General features: G+C 45.7%; 1 protein-coding gene across 1 annotated transcript in view; it reads left to right on the forward strand.

Annotated features, from left to right (window-relative positions):
* Positions 1 to 1,935: 1,935 nt before the first annotated feature.
* Positions 1,936 to 20,605, forward strand: part of LOC311162851 (potassium-transporting ATPase alpha chain 2-like) — a gene marked incomplete at both ends in the record, with an annotated part of 42,046 nt that continues 23,376 nt past the window's right edge. The window contains 2 exons of the mRNA XM_084221431.1: positions 1,936 to 2,039; positions 5,308 to 5,398. Of these exons, the coding sequence (XP_084077557.1) occupies positions 1,936 to 2,039; positions 5,308 to 5,398 (195 nt within the window). The remainder of the gene's footprint in view (positions 2,040 to 5,307; positions 5,399 to 20,605) is intronic.

A 20,605-nucleotide genomic window follows, 5' to 3' on the forward strand; every position in this document is an offset into this window, starting at 1 on the left:
AAAGCTGAATCTGCTCCCAGCTGTCAGTAAACATGGACATAAATCATCCCCACATCTATTAAAAGGCCAGGAGTCTTTGCAATGGAGATTTTTGGTCTGATGTCCCTTATTGCTGTGCACAATCCAGAAAATTGTGGAACAGAAACTTTTGGGGATTTTGGCTGTGTTTTGCACCCTCCATCTGGGGGTTCCCAGCTTTGTCCTCCTCATAGCACATTGTCAGCCTCTTTCACCTGAAATGGCAAACACATTTGTAATATTTTGGACACCACAGAAGAGAAGGAGAAAGGAGGAAGGAGGAGGAAACAGTTTCCCAGCTTAAATACAACAGAATTGAAAGGTCTTTTGTTTTCTGCCAGTGAAGAACATCTCCCTGGTCATACTCAAAGCTGCTGTGTAAAACAGCAGAAGCTACCCAGAGCTTTGAATCTGTCAAATCTCATTTTCTTTCCCCAAACCACCAATTTTCCAGAGGGAATTCCTTGCTGACACTTTGGTGTCCAAGCAGGCACCTCCTCCTGGCTGGGTGTTCTGCTACAGCTGGTTTATTTCAGTGGTTGTTTTATCAACTTTAAACAAAGAAACAATTCTGGGGAAAAAAATGGAATTTAGGCCATGGTAGGTTTCCATCCCTTCTCTTAGGGAAGAGATTTGATGGAGAAATGGGTTTGGGGAGGGAAGGAGCACACGTGTGTGAGTTTGCCAGGGTTCCAGGCAGGGGGAAGGCGTTCCTGGAGGGAACTGTGCTGTGGGAGATGCATTTGTAGAGAATTCTTAAAGTTTGACAGGAGGCTCACACAGCATGGAAACTTTGAGATAAGAAATGATGATTAGAAATGCTATGGAATAGGACAGACTTTGTATTGGTTCCTCTGGGTCTGGACTGAGGCACTTGAGGCAGCAGTTCATGTTCACACTCAGGTGTTTATTATTTCTTATCACTAAAACAGTCTCACTGCTGTGAGTTCTGCAGCTTTTCATCAGAAAGGACAGAATGGCCAACAGTCTCTTGTTCCAAGGGTTTTTAAGACTAAACTATCCAATTAAGAGCTGACACCCAGATTATTTCCCCTTTTAACCCAATAACTGATCCCCCAATGGGGACTTTTCTGCCCAATCACAAAATGCCACCCAAGAAGGAGGAAGAAGCAGCACGAAGAGGAAACCCAGAACAAACCCTGTGCCCTCCATCCTGCTGCCATCCACAGCACACTAAAAACCCCAAACCCTCAATTTCTCACCCAGTGACACACCCACACTGCTCTCTACAATCTGTTTCACACTTTTGTGGATTCCAGTCTCTCTTGAAGTCTGGGAAACTTTCTCCATGAGTGAGGGTCAGAGTCAGAGCTGCCCTGGGGGTCAGGGCACCCCAGAGCAGACACAGAAATATTCCCTGTGTGCCCTGGGTTTCCACAATATTGCTGAGAGAGAAATGGAACTAGAAAAAAGTTTCAAAGGGTGGCCTTGCAATTAAGACTGGATACTTTGGAGAAATAGAACTCTGGAGAAGATGGAATGGAATGGAATGGAATGGAATGGAATGGAATAGAATAGAATAGAATAGAATAGAATAGAATAGAATAGAATAGAATAGAATAGAATAGAATAAGTACTGTAGAATAGAAGATTTGCTGTATTAAGACCCACAAACGTTAATTTTAGATTATTGGCTTTAAGGCATTCACAGAATGGTGCAGCAAAAGCTGATAGGCCGAAAAAAACCCCACTTTGAGTATAATTAAAATATAATATCGTGTATTATAATTAGGAAATAGTTGGTTTCTGATTGGATGGAGTGAATTGTAACATCTGTATTGTCTCACGCTTCACATGACACTGAAAACGCAATAAAATATTTTCAAATTTTTTAATGAAAAATCTCTCAGTTGCCCCAGGTGTGGGTGAGAGGAGGAGCCGATCCGGCAGGGTGCGATGCTGCAGAGCCCGGCAGATAGCGCTGCGCCCCCGGGGCCGGCCGCGCTGCGCTCCCCGCCCGGACACAGCCCGAGCTGGCCCTGCCTCCTCCCGCGGGCATCGTGAGTCACCTCAGAGAGCCGCCAGCACCCACAAAAACTTCATAAACCCCCGGCTAAATGCTCACCACAGCCTTTCTAAATCCAGGATTTAGTGAGTGAGATCCTCAGCCGGAAATCACTCCTCTAGGAAAACTCTCTTTAGTTTATCCACAAGCAGCTGAGGTGTCTGCATCACAGCTTTTCCCCCAGCTGCTGTGAAATGCTACAGAAATAGATCAATTCTCTCTCAAAAAAGCACCAAATCCGGGGTGCAAATCTGCATTAAAGTGTCACACGGCAAAGAATCAACATCAGTAATTAATATGTGGCGAGCAAATGCAAATTTTCCCCTTTCAGGCCAAAGATTTGAGCTGCTTGGTTTAGCAAAGCCAAGAAATGTCTGTGACAGAGCAGCTCTGACACATCCTAAAAGCATCTGGCCATAAAGGACTCGAGTGATGAACCATCATCATCATCATCATCATCTCTGAGCAATCTCCAGGACGACATTTCCACGGCAGGGATGCAGAAATTCCTCTCCAGCTGAACCCTGGCATCCAACACCAGCCCTGCCTTGCTCCCGGCTCCTCCTCTGCCTCCCGCAGGAATGGTTTTCCCGGGAATAACTCAAACCCTCCAGCGGAGCAGAGGCAGCTGGCAGGAGCCAGGGAATTCTCTGCAGGTCACCCAGGCTGCTGCTTCAAGGGCAGCAGCTCCAGCTGCTCTTTAGGCCAGGATTAAGAATTGGTCCAGCTGCCAGAGATGTGTGGGGGGTGAATTAAGGGGTGCAGGAGTTTCCTGGCCCCAATGGTGCCACGATTGCCTGCCCTGCCCCAAAACTGACAACACCAAAAGCGCCTTTTTGGGTGGGACTTTGGAAAAACAGAGCTTCCTTCTGGCACTGGAGGTGCTCCAGGACAAAGGGACACTGGGAGGGTCAGTCCTGATCACTCTCACACACACAGAAGTGCAGAATATCAGCACCATGCTCTCAGAAGGATTATTTTATGAGCAAAAATTCCTACTAATGGGGAAAAAAAGGGTTTGTTTTTTTTTTTTTTTTTGCTGTCCTGAGAGAATGGTGAAATTTTATCTGCTCCTTTCCTATTTTCTTTGTTCTAATGCAAACATTTGAATCTTAAAGGCCTCTTCCAACCTAGTGATTCTTTGATTCCATGAATTATCAACATGGAAACCACTTGGGCTCTAATCTCTTTTCCTTCCTCATTCGTTTTATTCAAATGATTTCCTTATTTCTGTTATTCAGCACCAACAGATCCTTGTGCAGGCACAACCAGCCAGTTACAACAGCTGAGCTGGGACAGGGAGCCCCACTGATGGTGCCAGAGCACAATGAAATCTATTCACACTGATAAAAGCTTTAATATCAAGGTGGACAGCTTTAATATCAAAGTGGATAGATTTAATATCAAAGTGGATAGCTTTAATATCAAAGTGGATAGATTTAATATCAAAGTGGACAGCTTTAATATCAAAGTGGATAGCTTTAATATCAAAGTGGACAGCTTTAATATCAAAGTGGATAACCTGGGAGCATCCTGGGCCACAAAAGCCCAGGCAGAAGGAGGTGAAAGGTCTCTGCTGTGACCCACTAAGCACAGCCATTCCCATTCCAATGGCACTACACACACAGCCCAGCAGTGTCACGGTTGAGATTGGGACAGCACAAAGCAACACATTCCATTTTCAGAAGGTTTCAGACCTGTTTTTATTCTAGCTTGCATGCTTTTTATACATTCTTACAAAACTCTTCAGTTTACTCTTTGGTCATAAGACAAACAAAGTGCTAATGGAACAGAGAGCTGCAGGTTTCTCTTATTTCTCCTTCTTTCTTTCTTGGTTTCCATGTCAGTGACCTTGGTAGGAAATTCTTTCTGGGGTAAACGTGGATCCTCTTATCCAACTCCTCTCTGGCTCACAGAAATCCCTGTAAAGCTCTCCCACACAGCAGGACAGGAGTTATTGGATTCTGGCCATTCCTGCACTCAGGATGCTCCCAGCCCATCTACAGCACCCAATTCACCTTTCTTCACTCTGTGCAAACAATCCTTGATTACAGAGATGTCTGAAAAAACAGTTTTTATTAGAAAACCCCATACAATATAATATTTTATGTTATCAGGCTTTTCTGCACAGGGAGGCTGAGGGGGGCAGAGCTCAGAACCCTCAGGGGTGGTGAGAAAACCATGGTGGGGGAGTGTCACTTTTTGTCACAAATGTGTTTGAGCAAAGCCTTTGGAAGGGAGAGGAAAAAAATTCTTTTTCTATAAAATGCATCAGCTTTATGCCAGGAATTTCATTCTGAAAGAAGCCAAGCAATGAACCGAGCCCAAAGAGGAGTGCTCAGCCAGCTGCACTGAGTGTGGTCTGTTTGTCTGGCCAGGATCAGGTTCTCACCTCCTGCCTGGAACCTTGTCCAGCTGCTCCACCACAGAGGGCAACTCCCTGGCCCTGGACAAAAAATCCTTCCTCTTCCTCCTCCCTCCCATCCTGATGCAAATCAGACAAGGAATGGACACATCACTTTCCAAGAAATGAGATGTTCTAAAAAAAGCCTTTTTTTCTTCCACACCACAGGCATCACCACCCTTTCCCAGCACCTCAGGGCAACAGCTCACAAATAAATATCTCTGTTTCTGTGAGAGCTCAGGCAATAAAGCACATTAGTGCACGCTCTGAAGGCACGAGGATGAAGCCATGTCTGAGGCAGCAGCAATAAAACTTCACACATCCTCCAGAAAAGCTGGGAGCTCATCTCAATTTACAGAGGAATGAGCTTCCTCTAAAAAGCCAGAGAGCTCCTCAGCTGGAATAAAGAGTATTAAGAGCATTAAGGATGATTTTCTTTTCCCAGCTACTCTGGGGTCTATAAATATTGAATTTGAGCTACAGAGACAACACACACGAGGAGGGTCAACGCTGCACCTCCCTCTGGCTTCTGTGGGTGCTGGGTGCACATCCATCCATAAAATAATAAAATCCTTGCTCTGCTGAACCCACAGAGTGTCAAACCCTCCCTCCCAGGAGGAAGGGGTAAATCCAGGTGAGGTGATTTGCTCAAGGCCACGCATTAAACCCGGGGGGAGGGCCCTGCACTTCCCGTTTCCTGCTGTAATGACCAGTTTATGGCACCTCCACCCCCACAGTGACCCCCATTCCTTCCCTGCCGCCCCATGACCACGCCAGGGCTGCTTTGGCAATGCCAGTCTTTCTCCTTGCCTCGTTCATCTTGCTCAGCAAAACCTCCTCACCTCATTTCCCTTTCTAGGCAGGGCTTTAAGGGCTCTTCCCCACCTGGTAACACCCTCCTGGGGCAGACAGGAGCCAGCAGGCAGCAGGGAGCACTTCAGTGCTTCAGAGTACTGAAAACTGCTGTGTTTTTAACTTCAGAGAGTCTTTGACCCGCTGGGTTCCAGCCCTAAAATCAGCTTTCCTTTGGCAGCATGTTTCATTGTGGGTTTTGTCTTCTTCCCATGCATTTTTTCCTTCCTGAGGCATCAAATCACCTGCACTTCATGATGTGCAAGTTAGTAAATATGCAAATAGCCACAATTCTCTAAAGCTGGCTCCATGATCTGCTAATTCAATGTTTTCCAGCAAAAAGTGCTCATCAGGCAGCTTGAAAAACCCCCCATGACTCAGACTCAGCACGGAATGGAGCAAGGCTGACCCCAAATCTGGGAACCCATGGCAGGACTCCAAGCACAGGCTGAGGTTTTTCAGGGAGATCTGGGAATCCCTGGCAGGATTCCAAGCACAGGCTGAGGTTTTTCAGGAAGACCTGCTGCAGCCAGGAGTATTTCCAGCAGAATATAGATCCTCCTGCGGGTTATTTTAGTCTCAAAGCCAAAATGCTGCCTCGGGAGGTTCATGCAGGACAGACAAAGCTGTGAGGAGGAGCTGCCTCTTTGTCCTGTCCTGGTTTTGCTCCAAGTATTGACATTGCCACCAAAGGGATCTGTTCAATGGCAGCATTTCCTGATCCCATGGAAACTCTGTCCCAGAAAAAATAAAAACAGAGCTCAGCTCACTTGGAAAGGTCCAACCCAAACCCCAGCCCTGCCTGGCCCAGCAGATCTCAGACTGAACCATGGAAATGCAGGATAACACTGCTAGTTCACAATTCCTTATCTCCAGCTGTTTTAGGGCTAATTAAAAACCACTTTCTTAAAAAAAAATAAATTATGCTGATCCCTTCAATGAAATTATTAAGAATTAAAAAAAACCATAATTCAGTTTTGATTCCATTTTTCATGGGGTGGCTCTACACGCCTGAAAAATCTCCCTGAGCACCAAAATGCAAATTCCTTTCAGCTCCAAACAACAGTGCCACCAGATTGGATGTGCCAAACTGCATCCAAGAGCTGAGCAGCTGCTGGGAGGAAATTTCAGAAGGGAAAAACAGGAGAGGGAGACGTGACTAAAGCAGGCTGTGGGAGAGGACAGAATTCCTGCTCAGGAGACGTGCCTGGAGGCTGGAAGAGCAGACCCCAAAGGTTTCTTGGGAAAGGAGGGTTTGGTTGCCTCTAATGAGGTCAAGCCAGCCTTGGCTTCCGCTGGAATTTCCTCCTGCAAGCCCAACAAAGCTCCCCAGCCTTTGCCTGGAGCTGCCCACACCTGCTGGAGGTTCTTGTTTTGGAGCTGTGGGAAGTGGGGAGGAAGCAGCATTCCCACAATCCTGCCCCGTGGGAATGCTGCCTGCGAGGGGCAGCAGGGCAGAGATGGCACAAACCCCCCTGCCAGCCAGGGCTGCACACACACACACAGCCTGCCTGCTCTGCCCCCATGGGGTGTTCCACCCTTTCCATCATTTTCTGCAGGGAAATGGATAATTTGCTTTTTCTTCCAGCAAATTCTCCAGATACCCCCAGATCCAAGGCACTCTCACGCCCCTGCTGAGCTGCTCGTTTTCCCCACTCCCATTCCTCCCTCACTGCTTGCAGGCAGGGTTTTCCCCAAGTCTTGAATTTGCAATCCACACCTTTATCCTGGGGGTTTAACAACCTGCACAGCCCAGGGTTCTGCTCAGAGTCAGCAGGAGACAAATTAGTCTAATGGGAATGATGTCTGTGGGTGTGACAGGATTTATGGCACTGAGACAGTGGCCAGACCATGGAGCACATCCCCACAGGGTCCCAGAGATCCCTGCAGGCAGCAGAGCGCTCCCAGGGAGCCAAACACCTCAGAACTGAGAGGAATTTCCAGGAAGGAGGGAGGGAAGACGCAGAGAAGCAACGAATCAGGCATGGAATTCAAAAATTCCCAGCACCACGGTCTGGGTTGTGCTCCAAGGCAGCCCTGACCTGCTCCAGGTTGCAGAAGCTGCTGGAATCAACGCCCAAAAATGCCCAAATCTCATCTCTGACCAGGAAACAGGCTCAGAACAAACTGTGGCACACATTTTAAGCAGCAAGAGAGGGCTGAAGGAGGATTGTTCACTGCCCTGGGCCCCAGAGCGGGTGCTGGCAGCCCTGGGGAAGGGATGATGCCATTCCCAGACATGCACGGACTGGGAGGCCAAGTTTTGTGTTTATTGACTTATAAAGCAAGAACTGAATGTAGGTCAGAAGGCAGGACACCCCAAAGGTGGGGAGAACAGCGTCCAGTCCCTCCTTCCAGGAAGGCTCTGCCTGATGGCTCTGCTGGGTGGCTCTGCACGAGCAGAGCTGGTTTTTAATGAAAAAACAGAAATTGTTTGAGCCCCAGGCTGCAGTGTTCTCCCCCAGGCAGCTCAGCACTCAGGAAAAAGAAGGAAGATGTTCACACCCCACTTCCTGGGGGCCCCAGGCAGAGGCACAGAACCAACCCTGCATCAAAACCGAATCAACAACCAAGCCCAAGTGCAGAAAATCAGAGATTATAGCTCCAGATGCAGGCAGCACTCACAGCTCTAAGCTATTCTTCCTGAGTGTCCTACATAACAAACCCAAACAAATTAAGGAATGAGTAATGAATAGGTAGGAGGTGGCAAGGCTTGTTTTGGTTCAGGAAAGGATTCCCATCCCTTGCTTGGAATCTAAATTAGATTCAATTTAGATTGGAGTGAGGCAAGGCCAAATTCCCCTGATGAATGAGTTGCTGCAGTAAATCGCTCAGATTTTGCAGCCATTCTTCAACAAATGTGTTTTTCTTTTTTCTTCCTCTCCTTTTGTTTCTGATCCTGCCAGCCCCATGCCGTGGCCCTGCTCCCCTGGGTGAGGATATCCCTTTTTATCTCCCTCAGAAAGGGAAGAACTAATTTGTTGTCTGCTAGGGAGAGAAGGTGTTCTTGGCCTGATAAGTGGATTATCTCCCCAAACAAGCTCTGTAATGCAACAAACCCCACACACTCACAAAACCAAAGGAATCCATCACAACCAGGGATGTGACAGCCAAAAGTGAAAGCTCCCTCTCCTGCACAGCACACCCAGAGCCACAGCCAGGCTTTTACCAGAGCAAAAATCCAGGGAAAATGCACAAAATTAAATCCATGTATCACAAAATTAAATCCATGTATCAGGCTTGCTGTGGCTGCAAATGTATCCCTGAAGTCACAGCAGCATTTGTAGGGTCACAGCACCTGCATGTGATTTCTCTTCTAGCTCAAAAGTCTTAACAGTCTAGTTAAAATTGAAAATATTTAACTGTTTAAAATTAAAAATAAATCACGTCAGGAGTGCAGCATGAGAACACCCCAAAAAAGATGGGAATTGGGGAGATGGAGTCATTGTCCCCCAGGAACTGGGCCCTGCTCAGCCTTTATCCATTTGCTGCAGCCCAAGCTTGGGGTTTTTACCCTGCTGACACCCTGCACCCACAGATTATCCCTGGAGATGTCAGTGATATCAGCTACGAGATCCAGCCCCTCTCAGGAGGAACCTGCAAGGTGTAGCAACTTAAAATAGAAACTGGACTGAAACTCTCCAGCCTCTGAGTCACCCCCAGAGGAAGCCAGGCGGGTGTAAATCACCTGCTGATCCAGAACCCTGGACCTGACAGACCTTCAAGAGCCACCTGGTCCTGCAGGAAAGAGACTCAGCAATCAGAAATCAAAAATAAATAAATTAAAAAAATAAATAAAATGGTGTCCAGGAAGTGATGTGCAGCTCCTTCTCCCTGGCTGGAGGGTTCTGGAGAGCTGGGAAGCTCCTGGCTCCAAATTTGAGCCCACAATCAAGTGCCTGAGGTAGCTGAGATGATTTGGCATAAGGCAGGGACTTCTCCAGGGATAATCTCTCTCTCTCTGATGGGACAAAATGAAACTGCTGCGTTTCACTGGCCCAGCTTCCTTTGGAACCACCCTAATTTCTGCTTCTTCCTCAGAGAAGCCGATTGCACTCAGGGCAGCTGCAGAAACACAGAGCTTTCATTTTTAGTGCTTACCTTGTGCTTAAGCACGCTCCCTTAGGCAGAACCAGCCCATTCATCATCCTGATGAGAAGAAATACCCAGAATTACTTCTCAGAGAACAAGACAATTCCCACAGGACTGGTAATTTATTAAGCCCGGTTTTCTTTATGATGCAATTTTCCTTTTCTGAACTTTGCAGAACTGTTTCACTGCTGTGTTCCAGCCTTTGTTTCCTGCTAGCATTGCATTTAATTCCTCCTTTCTGCTGGTTGGTTTCACGTGGTGGTAAAATTGTGCTCATTTTGTAGTATCACTTCAGTAGCTGAATAAAATCCTTCAGGGTGATGCTGCGAGACAGCAATATCTGAATGCAATGCTGATTTTGTGCAATAACCTAATAAAACCAGACATTGTTCCAAGGAGCTGTTCTCTTGAATGGATGCCCAGGAACTTCTGAAATTATTAATCTTAAAATACATTATGTTAAAGAGTAATCTGCTTCCAAATGATGCAGCAGCCCAAACTCCTACATGTTGGGAAGCCAGTGGCAAGCAGTGTAAATTTTCAGGGTTCTGCAACAGCTAAATTGAAAGTATTATTCTGTGCCATGAAATATCAAAGTATCTGACTTCCTTTCCAAGGGGGAGAACACTACCTCATGTTTTTTAATTCCCTGTGATTACAGTTTTCAGAGGAGAAAGGAATAACAATAATAATATACAAATTTTGGATATTTTTTAGTCATCCCACTGCACTCTGTGCTGCTCTGTAGTTACAAAAAATCCCAAGGAGCTGAGGATGGAGTTTGTTATTGCTGAGAAGCTCATGGTTCATGTCCAGGAAATCCCTGGGTCAGTGACTGAGCTGTGCAAAATTAAAAGGATGTCAGCAGCAGGGGTGAAAACCCAAACACTGCAACCCTCATGGCACAAGAGCTCACAGGAATTAGCAAATTTTAATTTGCTGTGGTTGCAGTTTTCATAGGAGAGAGGAATAAAAATAATAGTAATAGACATTTTGGATCATTTTTAGTCATCCCACTGCACTCTCTGTGCTGCTCTGTAGTTTCAAGCAATCCCAAGGAGCTGAGGATGGAGTTTGTTATTGCTGAGAAGCTCATGGTTCATGTCCAGGAAATCCCTGGGTCAGTGACTGAGCTGTGCATGCACCCAAAATTAAAGGATGTCAGCAGCAGGGGTGAAAACCCAAACAGTGCAACCCTCACGGCACAAGAGCTCACAGGAATTAGCAAATTTTAATTTGCTGTGGTTGCAGTTTTCATAGGAGAGAGGAATAATAATAATAATAATAATAATAATAATAATAATAAAAAAACATTTTGGATCTTTTTTAGTCATCCCACTGCACTCTCTGTGCTGCTCTGTAATTTCAAACAATCCCAAGGAGCTACAGAAGGAGTTTGTTATTGCTGAGAAGCTCATGGTTCACGTCCAGGAAATCCCTGGGTCAGTGACTGAGCTGTGCATGCACCCAAAATTAAAAGGATTTTATCAGCAGGGGTGAAAACCCAAACAGTGCAACCCTCACAGCACAAGAGCATCCCCTGTAATTTGGTTCTCTTTTGACTCCTCTTTTCCACCTCCAAAACCATAAATAAATATCAAGGGCATAAATATCTTTCACACCTCAGTCCTTCACCTTATTAAGCTCAGAGCATCTCCTGTAATTTGGTTCTCTTTTGACTCCTCTCTCCCACCTCCAAAGCCATGGGGCATTTATCCCAGGGGAGGAACAGCCTCCTGCACACTGGGAACCACTCAGGTCAGACCCAGCACCAAAAGGACTCTGCTTGTTTCCCTCTTGTCAAAAGAGAGCGGGTTTAGATTGGATATTCAGGAGAAACTCCTCCCTGTGAGGGTGGTGAGGCCAGAGAAGCTGTGGCTGCCCCATCCCTGGAAGTGTCCAAGGCCAGGATGGAGCAGCATGGGATAGTGGAAGGGGGTGGGATGAGATTATTTTTAAGGTCCTTTCCATCCCAAACCAGCCTGGGATTCTATTTTGGCTCCCAGCTCCCAACAGAGTCACTTACTCATCACAAAACTTCGCACACAAGACGGATTTGGTGACACACACGGAGCCTTTCATTCATCCTTAGCTTTTCCACAAATCATCTCACTCCAGATGCACTCAAAATATTTGACTCTTGGAGCAAAACTTGATGGGATTTGCCAGATCCTCTTCCAGTGAAAAGCCAGCATTAACTGCAAGAATTCCTGCAGCAAAGCAGCGTGAGCAGCACGAGCTCAATTCCCAGATCAGCACTCCTGCTCCTGCCTGGGGCAGGCTCAGACACGTCTGAACACAAAAACCAAACCAAAGCTCGTTTTAATATTGAAATGGTGTCACCTGGGCCCATCCCATGCATTTGTTCCTCAGGACAGGAGCCTGCCTGTCCTGGGAGCAGCTCCTTCCTCTGCAGGGCTCTCCCCTTCCCCAGGCAGAGGACAGGACACTCCACGGGGTGATTTCCACATCCTCTCTGCCTGCCACGCTGGCTGCTTTCCTCCCCTTGGCTAAAAGGCAACTGAGTGATGAGTGCAGAGTTAAATTAGGTGAGCTGCATCCCACCCCAGGCAGTTCTGCACCCGTGTCCTGCAGCTCTTCTGCAAATCGAGCTGGCAAAGGACACAGAAATCAGGCAAGGAGGAGTCAGGGCTCATCCTTGCACTGGGACCCTTGGCTGAGGGTCACACAGGGAGAGGACACAATTCCCAGCCTGATTTCACTGCCTCTCCAGGACCCTTTTCTCTGTCTGCAGAGTGGAGATGATGCTCCCAACCTCCTCTGCCAGTTCCTCTTGGATTCACTGATGGAAAGAACCCCAATCCTAACACAGATGTTACTTCTCACTCACTCTGGCCATATTAAAATGCTGGTTTTTAACCATTATAATAAAAACTTCTGACCTTCCCCAGCTGAGCACAGTAAAAACAGATCCCACAGATGTGACATATAAAACAAAGAGCTGCAGGGAGGAAATCTAAACCCAGCTAACCTTTTCTCTTTCACATTTCAGGGCTGCTCAGCACAAAATGCTTCACTAAAATAAGGCTAGGAAACGCTGAGGCACATACTACAGCTAAAAATTTTGCACTCTTTGTGGCTAGAAGAGCTTTACAAAACATTATCCACACTATCCTGAGCTACTTCCAAAGCCAGGCAGGCTGAAAATCTGGGAATTCATTGCTGGCCAAGCCCCCAGCCTGCAGCTTCAGGTGTTTGTGACTGAACTGACTTTATTCCAGAGCGCTCGGGGCAGGTGGTTGGACTGGTTCTCACAGCCCTCGAACAATGCCTGCTGGAAATCCCAGCCCAGGCCGTTTTCCCAGCAGGAAAGGAGGGGAAAGGTGAGCTTGGGTTCTCCTGCAGCACGAGGGGCCTCGAGATAGAAAATGGGAGGGGAAAACTGCCCGTGGATGGGGCCAGTTCAGGTTGGCACAGCTGGGCACGGCTGGAGGATCCTCCTCTTTTCCCAGCCACAGCAAACACCTGGATGGGGCACCTCTGCCACCTCCCAGGGCACTGGGAAGGGGATGGCACTCCAAGGGGATGGCACTGGGAAGGGGATGGCACTGGGAAGGGGATGGCACTGGGAAGGGGATGGCACTCCAAGGGGATGGCACTGGGAAGGGGATGGCACTGGGAAGGGGATGGCACTCCAAGGGGATGGCACTGGGAAGGGGATGGCACTCCTAGGGGATGGCACTCCAAGGGGATGGCACTGGGAAGGGGATGGCACTGGGAAGGGGATGGCTCTGGAAAGGGGATGGCACTGGGAAGTGGATGGCACTGGGAAAGGGATGGCACTTCAAGGGAATGGCACTGGGAAGGGAATGGCACTGGGAAAGGGATGGCACTGGGAAGGGAATGGCACTCCAAGGGAATGGCACTGGGAAGGGGATGGCACTCCAAGGGGATGGCACTGGGGAGGGGATGGCACTGGGAAGCAGCTGGCATTCCAAGGGAATGGCACTGGGGAGGGGATGGCACTCCAAGGGAATGGCACTCCAAGGAGGTGGCACTGGGAAGGAGCTGGCACTCCAGGGAATGGCAGCCTGGATCCCTTCAGCTCTGCCTGGAGACCCACAGCACCAAAAGCTCCCGGGGGCTGTTCCATGGTGTCAATGTTTGGCCTTCCACAGGCAGGGGGGAATTTCCCTGTGAATTTCTCCCTCTCATGGCAGCAATCCTTTCTCCACATCCTCATTTTCCCTTTAGCTGCTGATGTCCCAGCCCAGAGTGTGGCACCTGTGGGTGAAAGGATGCTGTGGCACCTCTGGGTGCCCTGGCAGCCCCCAGCCCCTCCACAGCTCTGACAAACATGAAACAAGTTTTTCTTGACCCCCAAGTATTTTCTGCAGCAGGCCAAGTGCAAGTGCAGGCAGGATTTCACACTGGGCTGTGCAACAAACCCATGTGATCCTCAAATTCCACAGGGAAAATGCTGTTTGCAAGCTCACATCACAGCCCAGTTGTGCAACACCTTGAACTATTTCAAGGCCATTTTCTCTGACCCCAGGAGCCTTCCTCTGAATTTTGCTCAAGAGCACAAACGTGACCGTTGCGGTGATAATGCAATTTCTAGAGGATAGAATTTCTAGAGGGTGGGATTTCAGGAGGAAATACAGATGAAAAACAAAATGCAGAGTGTCTGAAATACCTTCTCAGAAGGGATGAGGAGAGTGAGAGAATGTTTTCCTTCAATTCCTTGGAAGCAGCCAACAGAATTCCACTGCGATGATAATGCACGGGAATGAGAAAAATCAAATAAAAAAATAGGAAAATAGAAAATAGGAAATAGAAATTGAGAAAATAGAAAATAAAAAAAATAGAAAATAGAAAAATAGGAAAGAAAAGGGGGAAAGAGCATTTTTTTAAAATGCTTCCATAGGTGATAATGCATGGGAATGAGAAAAATCAAATAAAAAATAGGAAAATAGGAAAGAAAATAGAAAATAGGAAATAGAAATTGAGAAAATAGAAAATAAAAAAATAGAAAATAGAAAAATAGGAAAGAAAAGGGGGAACAGCCTTTTCTTAAAATGCTTCTTCCATAGCCTGTTCTTAAAACGCTTCCATAGATGATAATGCATGGGAATGAGAAAAATCAAATAAAAAATAGGAAAATAGGAAAGAAAATAGAAAATAGGAAATAGAAATTGAGAAAATAGAAAATAGAAAAATAGGAAATAGAAAATAGAAAAATAGGAAAGAAAAGGGGGAAACAGCATTTTGTTAAAATGCTTCCATTCTTTGCTCCACAGAATCCACACACTTTCCTGGCAATGCAAAACCACAAAAACAGCTTGAAAACCACTCATCCCTCAACGAGGCTTGCTTCCTTCTGCCACAGAGCCCCTGAAAGCCACACTTCCAACACCCTGCTCAGCTGCTGGCACTGTCCCTCTGCAGTGCCAGGGCTGGGCTGGCAGGGGTGAGGCTGTGCCAGCCTGGCAGCTCCTGGGAGCCACCAGCCACCCCTGGGCCAGTCCCGTGACTGAAGCCCTGCCTGGCTCTGCAGGGGCTGTTGCAAGCTGTGAGCCAGGATTTTGGCATTCCCAGCTGAAACCCTGGGCCTGACAAAGTGACAAGTTCAGCAGGGTGACACGGCAGGACATGGATGGGGACGGGGCTGGGGTGACCCACATCCAGCTGAGTCAGGTTTAATCCTTTTCCAGGTCATGCAGCTGGTAAACATCTGGCTGTGGCACCTCAGCCACCTTCCAGGGGGAATTATCCTGCCAGTCTCGTCCTGCTGAAGCAGCTGGCCATTGTTTGTGCAGTGACATTGATGCACTGACCTGCTTTCCATCCCAAAAAACACCCCCAAAAAAGCCACAGAACTGAGATTTCTTAAGGAAATATTTGCCAAATAATGCTTGGTTTGGTTAAACTGCTTTGTCAATTGTTTGTGCAGTGACACTGATGCACTGACCTGCTTTCCATCCCAAAAACACCCCCAAAAAAGCCACAGAACTGAGATTTTATAGTAAAACTTTGCTTGGTTTGGTTCAATTGTTTTGTCAATTGTTTGTGCAGTGACATTGATGCACTGACCTGCTTTCCATCCCAAAAACAGCCCCAAAAAAGCCACACAACTGAGATTTCCTAAGGAAAGCTTTGCCAAATATTGTTTGGTTTGGTTTGATTGGTTTTGGAAATTGTTTGTGCAGTCACGCTGCTTTGTTGATTTGTTTTTCATACAAAAACACCCCCAAAAACCACAGAACTGAGATTTCCTAAGGAAAGCTTTGCCAAATAATGCTTGGTTTGGTTAAACTGTTTTGTCAAATGTTTGTGCAGTGACTTTGATACACTGACCTGCTTTCCATCCCAAAAACACCCCCAAAAAGGCCAGAGAATGGAGATTTTATAGCAAATCCTTGCTTGGTTTGGTTCAATTGCTTTGTCAATTGTTTGTGCAGTCACACTGCTGGACTGGTCTGCTTTCCATCCCATAAACACCCCCAAAAATCCACAGAACTGAGATTTTATAGCAAATCCTTGCTTGGTTTGGTTAAACTGTTTTGTTAATTGTTTGTGCAGTGACATTGATACACTGACCTGCTTTCCATCTCAAAAACACCCCCAAAAAGGCCACAGAACTGAGATTTCCTAAGGAAATCTTTGCCAAATAATGCTTGGTTTGGTTAAACTGCTTTGTCAATTGTTTGTGCAGTGACATTGATACACTGACCTGCTTTCCATCCCAAAAACAGCTCCAGAAATCCACAGAACTGAGATTTTATAGTAAATCTTTGACAAACAGAGCTCAGTTTGGTTCCACATGAAATCAGCAAGCAATCCTTGCCCACTCAAAGTGATTTTTTTGGTGAAAAATGGATCTGGCTGTTGCAGAGTCTGGAGAGGGACAATTTGCTGAGCACTGTCAGTTGTTTCTGGACAGCAGCAGGGGCTGGGAGCAGCCTGGGCCAGGGGAGGTGTCCCTGCACATGGCAGGGGGTGGGATGAGCTTTAAGGCTCCTCTGACCCCAAGGATTCCAGGATTCCGTGGTGCTGGCACGGCTCAGGACACCTCACACATTCCAGGGCTTTTACAAGCCTGGCCACTTCCTCCCCTGCCTTTGCTGAGGTGCTTTGGGGTCAGCACACCCCTGGAAAAAAACAAACATTTTCTCTTCCTGTGTGCCCAGCTTCAGCTGCACAGGAGGCCAAACTCACATCCCTGCTTCCACCATCCCATTTTCCTGGTTGCATCCCTAAAAATTCCTGCCTCTGCCCATTTCCAGGCTGTGATGCCTGTCAGGAATGAGGCAGGCTCTGTTCTGGAGCAGCAGATTCTGACTGCAAACTTCACCTGCACATCAGAAAATATTTTAAAAGGAAAAAAAATTAAATCTTTATTAATATATTATATTAGATATCATTATATAGATTATACATTATTTAATATATTAAATTAAATATTAATTATCTATTAAACATCTATTATATGTAATATAAATATACACATTATATTGTATCTTATATTTCATATATCATATATTATACATGATATATTCTATATTACAGTATACATTTTATCTATTATATGTATTTTATATCATATATATTTTATATCAAACATATTATATATAATTTTTATATATATACACATATAAAAGTATATTTTCTATGAAATACATTATATATAATTTTTATTTTATATATTATCTATTAAAGATATATATAATTTAAATATATACATATACATATACATATACATACACACATATAAAATATATTTTCTATGAAATATAGTATATATAATGTTTTATTTTATATGTTATATATCAAAGATATATATAATTTATATATATACATATATATACTCATAAAATATATTTTCTATGAAATTTATATAATGTTTCATCTTATATATTATATATCAAAGATATATATAATTTAAATATATACACATACATATACATATATATACACATATAAAATATATTTTCTATGAAATATATTATATACAATGTTTTATTTTATATGTTATATATCAAAGATATATATAATTTATATATATACACATACATATATATACACATATAAAATATAATTTCTATGAAATATATTACATATAATGTTTTCTTTTATATATTATATATCAAATATATATATAATTTAAATATATACATATACACACACATATATATATATACACATATATATATATTAAAAATATAGAAATTTTTTTAACATGAGAATGATGAAAGCATCAAGACAGCAGCTGCTTGAAAGACTGGAATTTACAACCTCCTATAAATCATGAAATATTGGGAATATCATCACATTTAAAGAAAGAAGTTCTGTGGTTCTGCACCAATTTCCAGTCCTGGCTGCTCCTGACAGCTCCAGGAAGTTACAAAGGGGGAAATCAATTTTCTTTACTGTTTTTTAAAGCCCTATGAATCCAGTAATGGTTCATATTTAGGAGCATGAGGAAGCAGGAAGATAAAATATTAAGAAGAGTAAAACAGTCCTGGATGCTGTGACTCGCTTGTGATTTGTTTTTCTTCCTCACAGGCAGAAAACATCGACAGAAAATTGATTCTCAGTAGATTCCCTGTGAGGAGAAATGTGCAAACTCTGATTTTTGAACTCTCTTTGGGCATGCAGCAGCGAGCTGATCTATAAATTAAAGGCTTTTTGATGGCCCACATGAAAATGTTTGGAATGAGCAGCTTTCAACACCAAAAAAGTGGAAATATTGCTGTAGAAACCCAAAACCCCTCAGCAAACCAGGGCAGAGGTGAAAAACCAGTCAGTGCCCCCAGGATTCACCAGGGGATGGGGAGAAATGAAGGAAATCAGAGATGAAATGCTGAATTCCACCTGTGCCATCTCTCTGTGGGGCTCAGAGCCCAGCTCAGCCTCGAGAGGCTGAAGGAGAAGCCAAATCCTCCTGGAAAACCCAAACCTTGCCCTGAAATGCCCTGGAGCTGTGCCAGGTCTGCAGGAGGGCAAAAAAAGCAGAGAAATTTAGGTTTTCATGAGCACCAGGTAAAATTCCCCCTGTCAGGAGGTGAATGCTCAGACAAGGAGTGGTTTCCAGCCAATGCCCAAATTACCACTGTCCAAATACCAATTGAGCTTTGGCTTCATTTGGCTCCTGGGAGGTTTTTACAGGTGCTTGGCTCGTTACTTGTGGCCTCTGAGTTATGGTTGAACATCTTTGGGTTAAATTAAGGAGAAAAATGGGGAAGATTTAGCACTTGGCACTCAGAGGGAAGGGAGGGTTTCTGCTCTCCACTCAGCAGAGCAAGGAAAGAACAGAACTCCTCTCCTGGGTGGACCAGAATAAATTCTCAGCTCCTTCCACTTGTCTGACTCTGGAGAGTTCAGGGTCGGTTTTACCCTTGGCCTTGAGGTAGGGAAAACAAACAAACAAACAAACAAACCCCCCAAAAAACCAAACAAATCTTTTCTCTGTAGAACCACAGGAGCCCAGCATGGCTTGGCTTGGAAGGAACCTTAAATCCCATCCAGTGCCACCCCAGCCATGGCAGGGACACCTTCCCAGGGTGCTCCAAAACCCATCCAGCCTGGCCTTGGACACTTCCAGGGATCCAGGGGCAGCCACAGCTTCTCTGTGTCACCCTCCCAGAGAAGAATTTCTTCCCAATATCCCATCTAAACCTTCTTTCTTTCAGTTTGAAGCCACTCCCCCTTGTCCTGTCACCGCAGGTCATTGCAGAAATTCTCTTGCTGGGCTCACTTCGTGCACAGGAAGGTCACAATGAGGTCACCCCTGGTCTCTTCTGCAGAAAAAAGCTGAATAATCCTCATTTTCTCATCATTCTGGAGCCTCCTCTGGCCTCGCTGCCACAGCTCCACGTCCCTCCCGTGCTGAGGTGACACTGCAGGGGAGGTGACAGGGATGTGCCGGGACATCGAGGCAGATTCGGGCTCATTTTGGGGGAATTTGGGGATTTTTTCAGGAATTAGCGCAGGAGCCGCTGAGCGCAGAGAGGCGTGCGCCCTCTCCCGGCCTGCCAGGGAAGTGCAGCCAGCGCGCTCCACCCCCAGAAAAGCGAATTAAAGCAAATTTCAACAATTTTTTGCAAATTTAAGCAAAATTTGGCATCGATTTACCTCCCTACATGCGGATTTCAGTCCTTCCACCGCTCATGCTCGTCCTGCTTCATCCAAGACATGTAAAGAGCACAGCAAAGCTCATCAGGCAGAGGCAGTGCATTCTCCTTACCCCAAAACGCTTTACAAACATTCACATTTTTACTTCGAAACCTGGAGGAATTTGACAATCTGAGCACTGGGATCAGCCCCTACGAATTAAGAAAAGTGGCCTCCCTGTGCTAAATAACATCCAAACATTCTCCTGGCTGTCTTTCTTCACAGAGGATCCAAATTGGTCTCAGTTCCGGCGAATAAATGTGACATCATAATCCAGAAGGGCCACATTATTCTTCCAGGCTGATCTTTAGGAACCAGCACAACACTCACTCATTCTCCCCCCTCATCTGTGGCTGTTGTGACACACCAGGAGCACACGTGACAATCCCAACCCTCAGGTATGTTCCTCTCGGGACATGCCATGTCTTGCAGGGCACAGAGCAGGATTTGGTGTTGGAGCAGTTCTTGCCAGAAATTCAGCCTGGGTTCACATCTGGGCTCTGTTCCCGGGACCTTTGCAGCACAGCCAAGTGACAAAACACAAATTTTGTTGTGACAAGTGAGCCCAGCTAACAAGGAGGATTCCAGATGTCCAACCACCTCCTGTTGGCTCATGAAAAACAAGAAATTTGTCTTTTTTACAGTGCTCCTCATCCTCGCTTTGTAACTGGCCAAAAAAACCCCTTCAGCTGGCAGACTCAATGGAATTTTGGCCGCAGAGCTTTAAGTTCAAATTTGCCCTTTGAACTTGGCAGCTCCACAGGCGTGGTTTGCCAGCAGCAAATCCTCTGTCAATCCTGAGCCACAGAAGCGTCCACAGAGACTTTCCCAGCCCAGCTCCTTGGCCTCAGAGCACATCCTTGGGCAGGCAGATGTGTCAGGATAAACACCCCGTGAGGAGCAGGGTTACCCGGTGCTTTGTTGCCAAACGCTTCTCCCATTTGCATTTCTAACGTTCCTCCCCAGGCAAAAGCCATCACGGTTTACAGAAGGCAAATGCAAAAACGGCCCAAATGACCCAGATAAACGTCCTGAATCACAAACCATTGCCAAAAAGCACACATGGTTGCTCTCACGGG

This window comes from Fringilla coelebs (assembly GCF_963513975.1).
Source record: "Fringilla coelebs genome assembly, chromosome: 25".
Classification (NCBI taxonomy): Eukaryota; Metazoa; Chordata; class Aves; order Passeriformes; family Fringillidae; genus Fringilla; species Fringilla coelebs.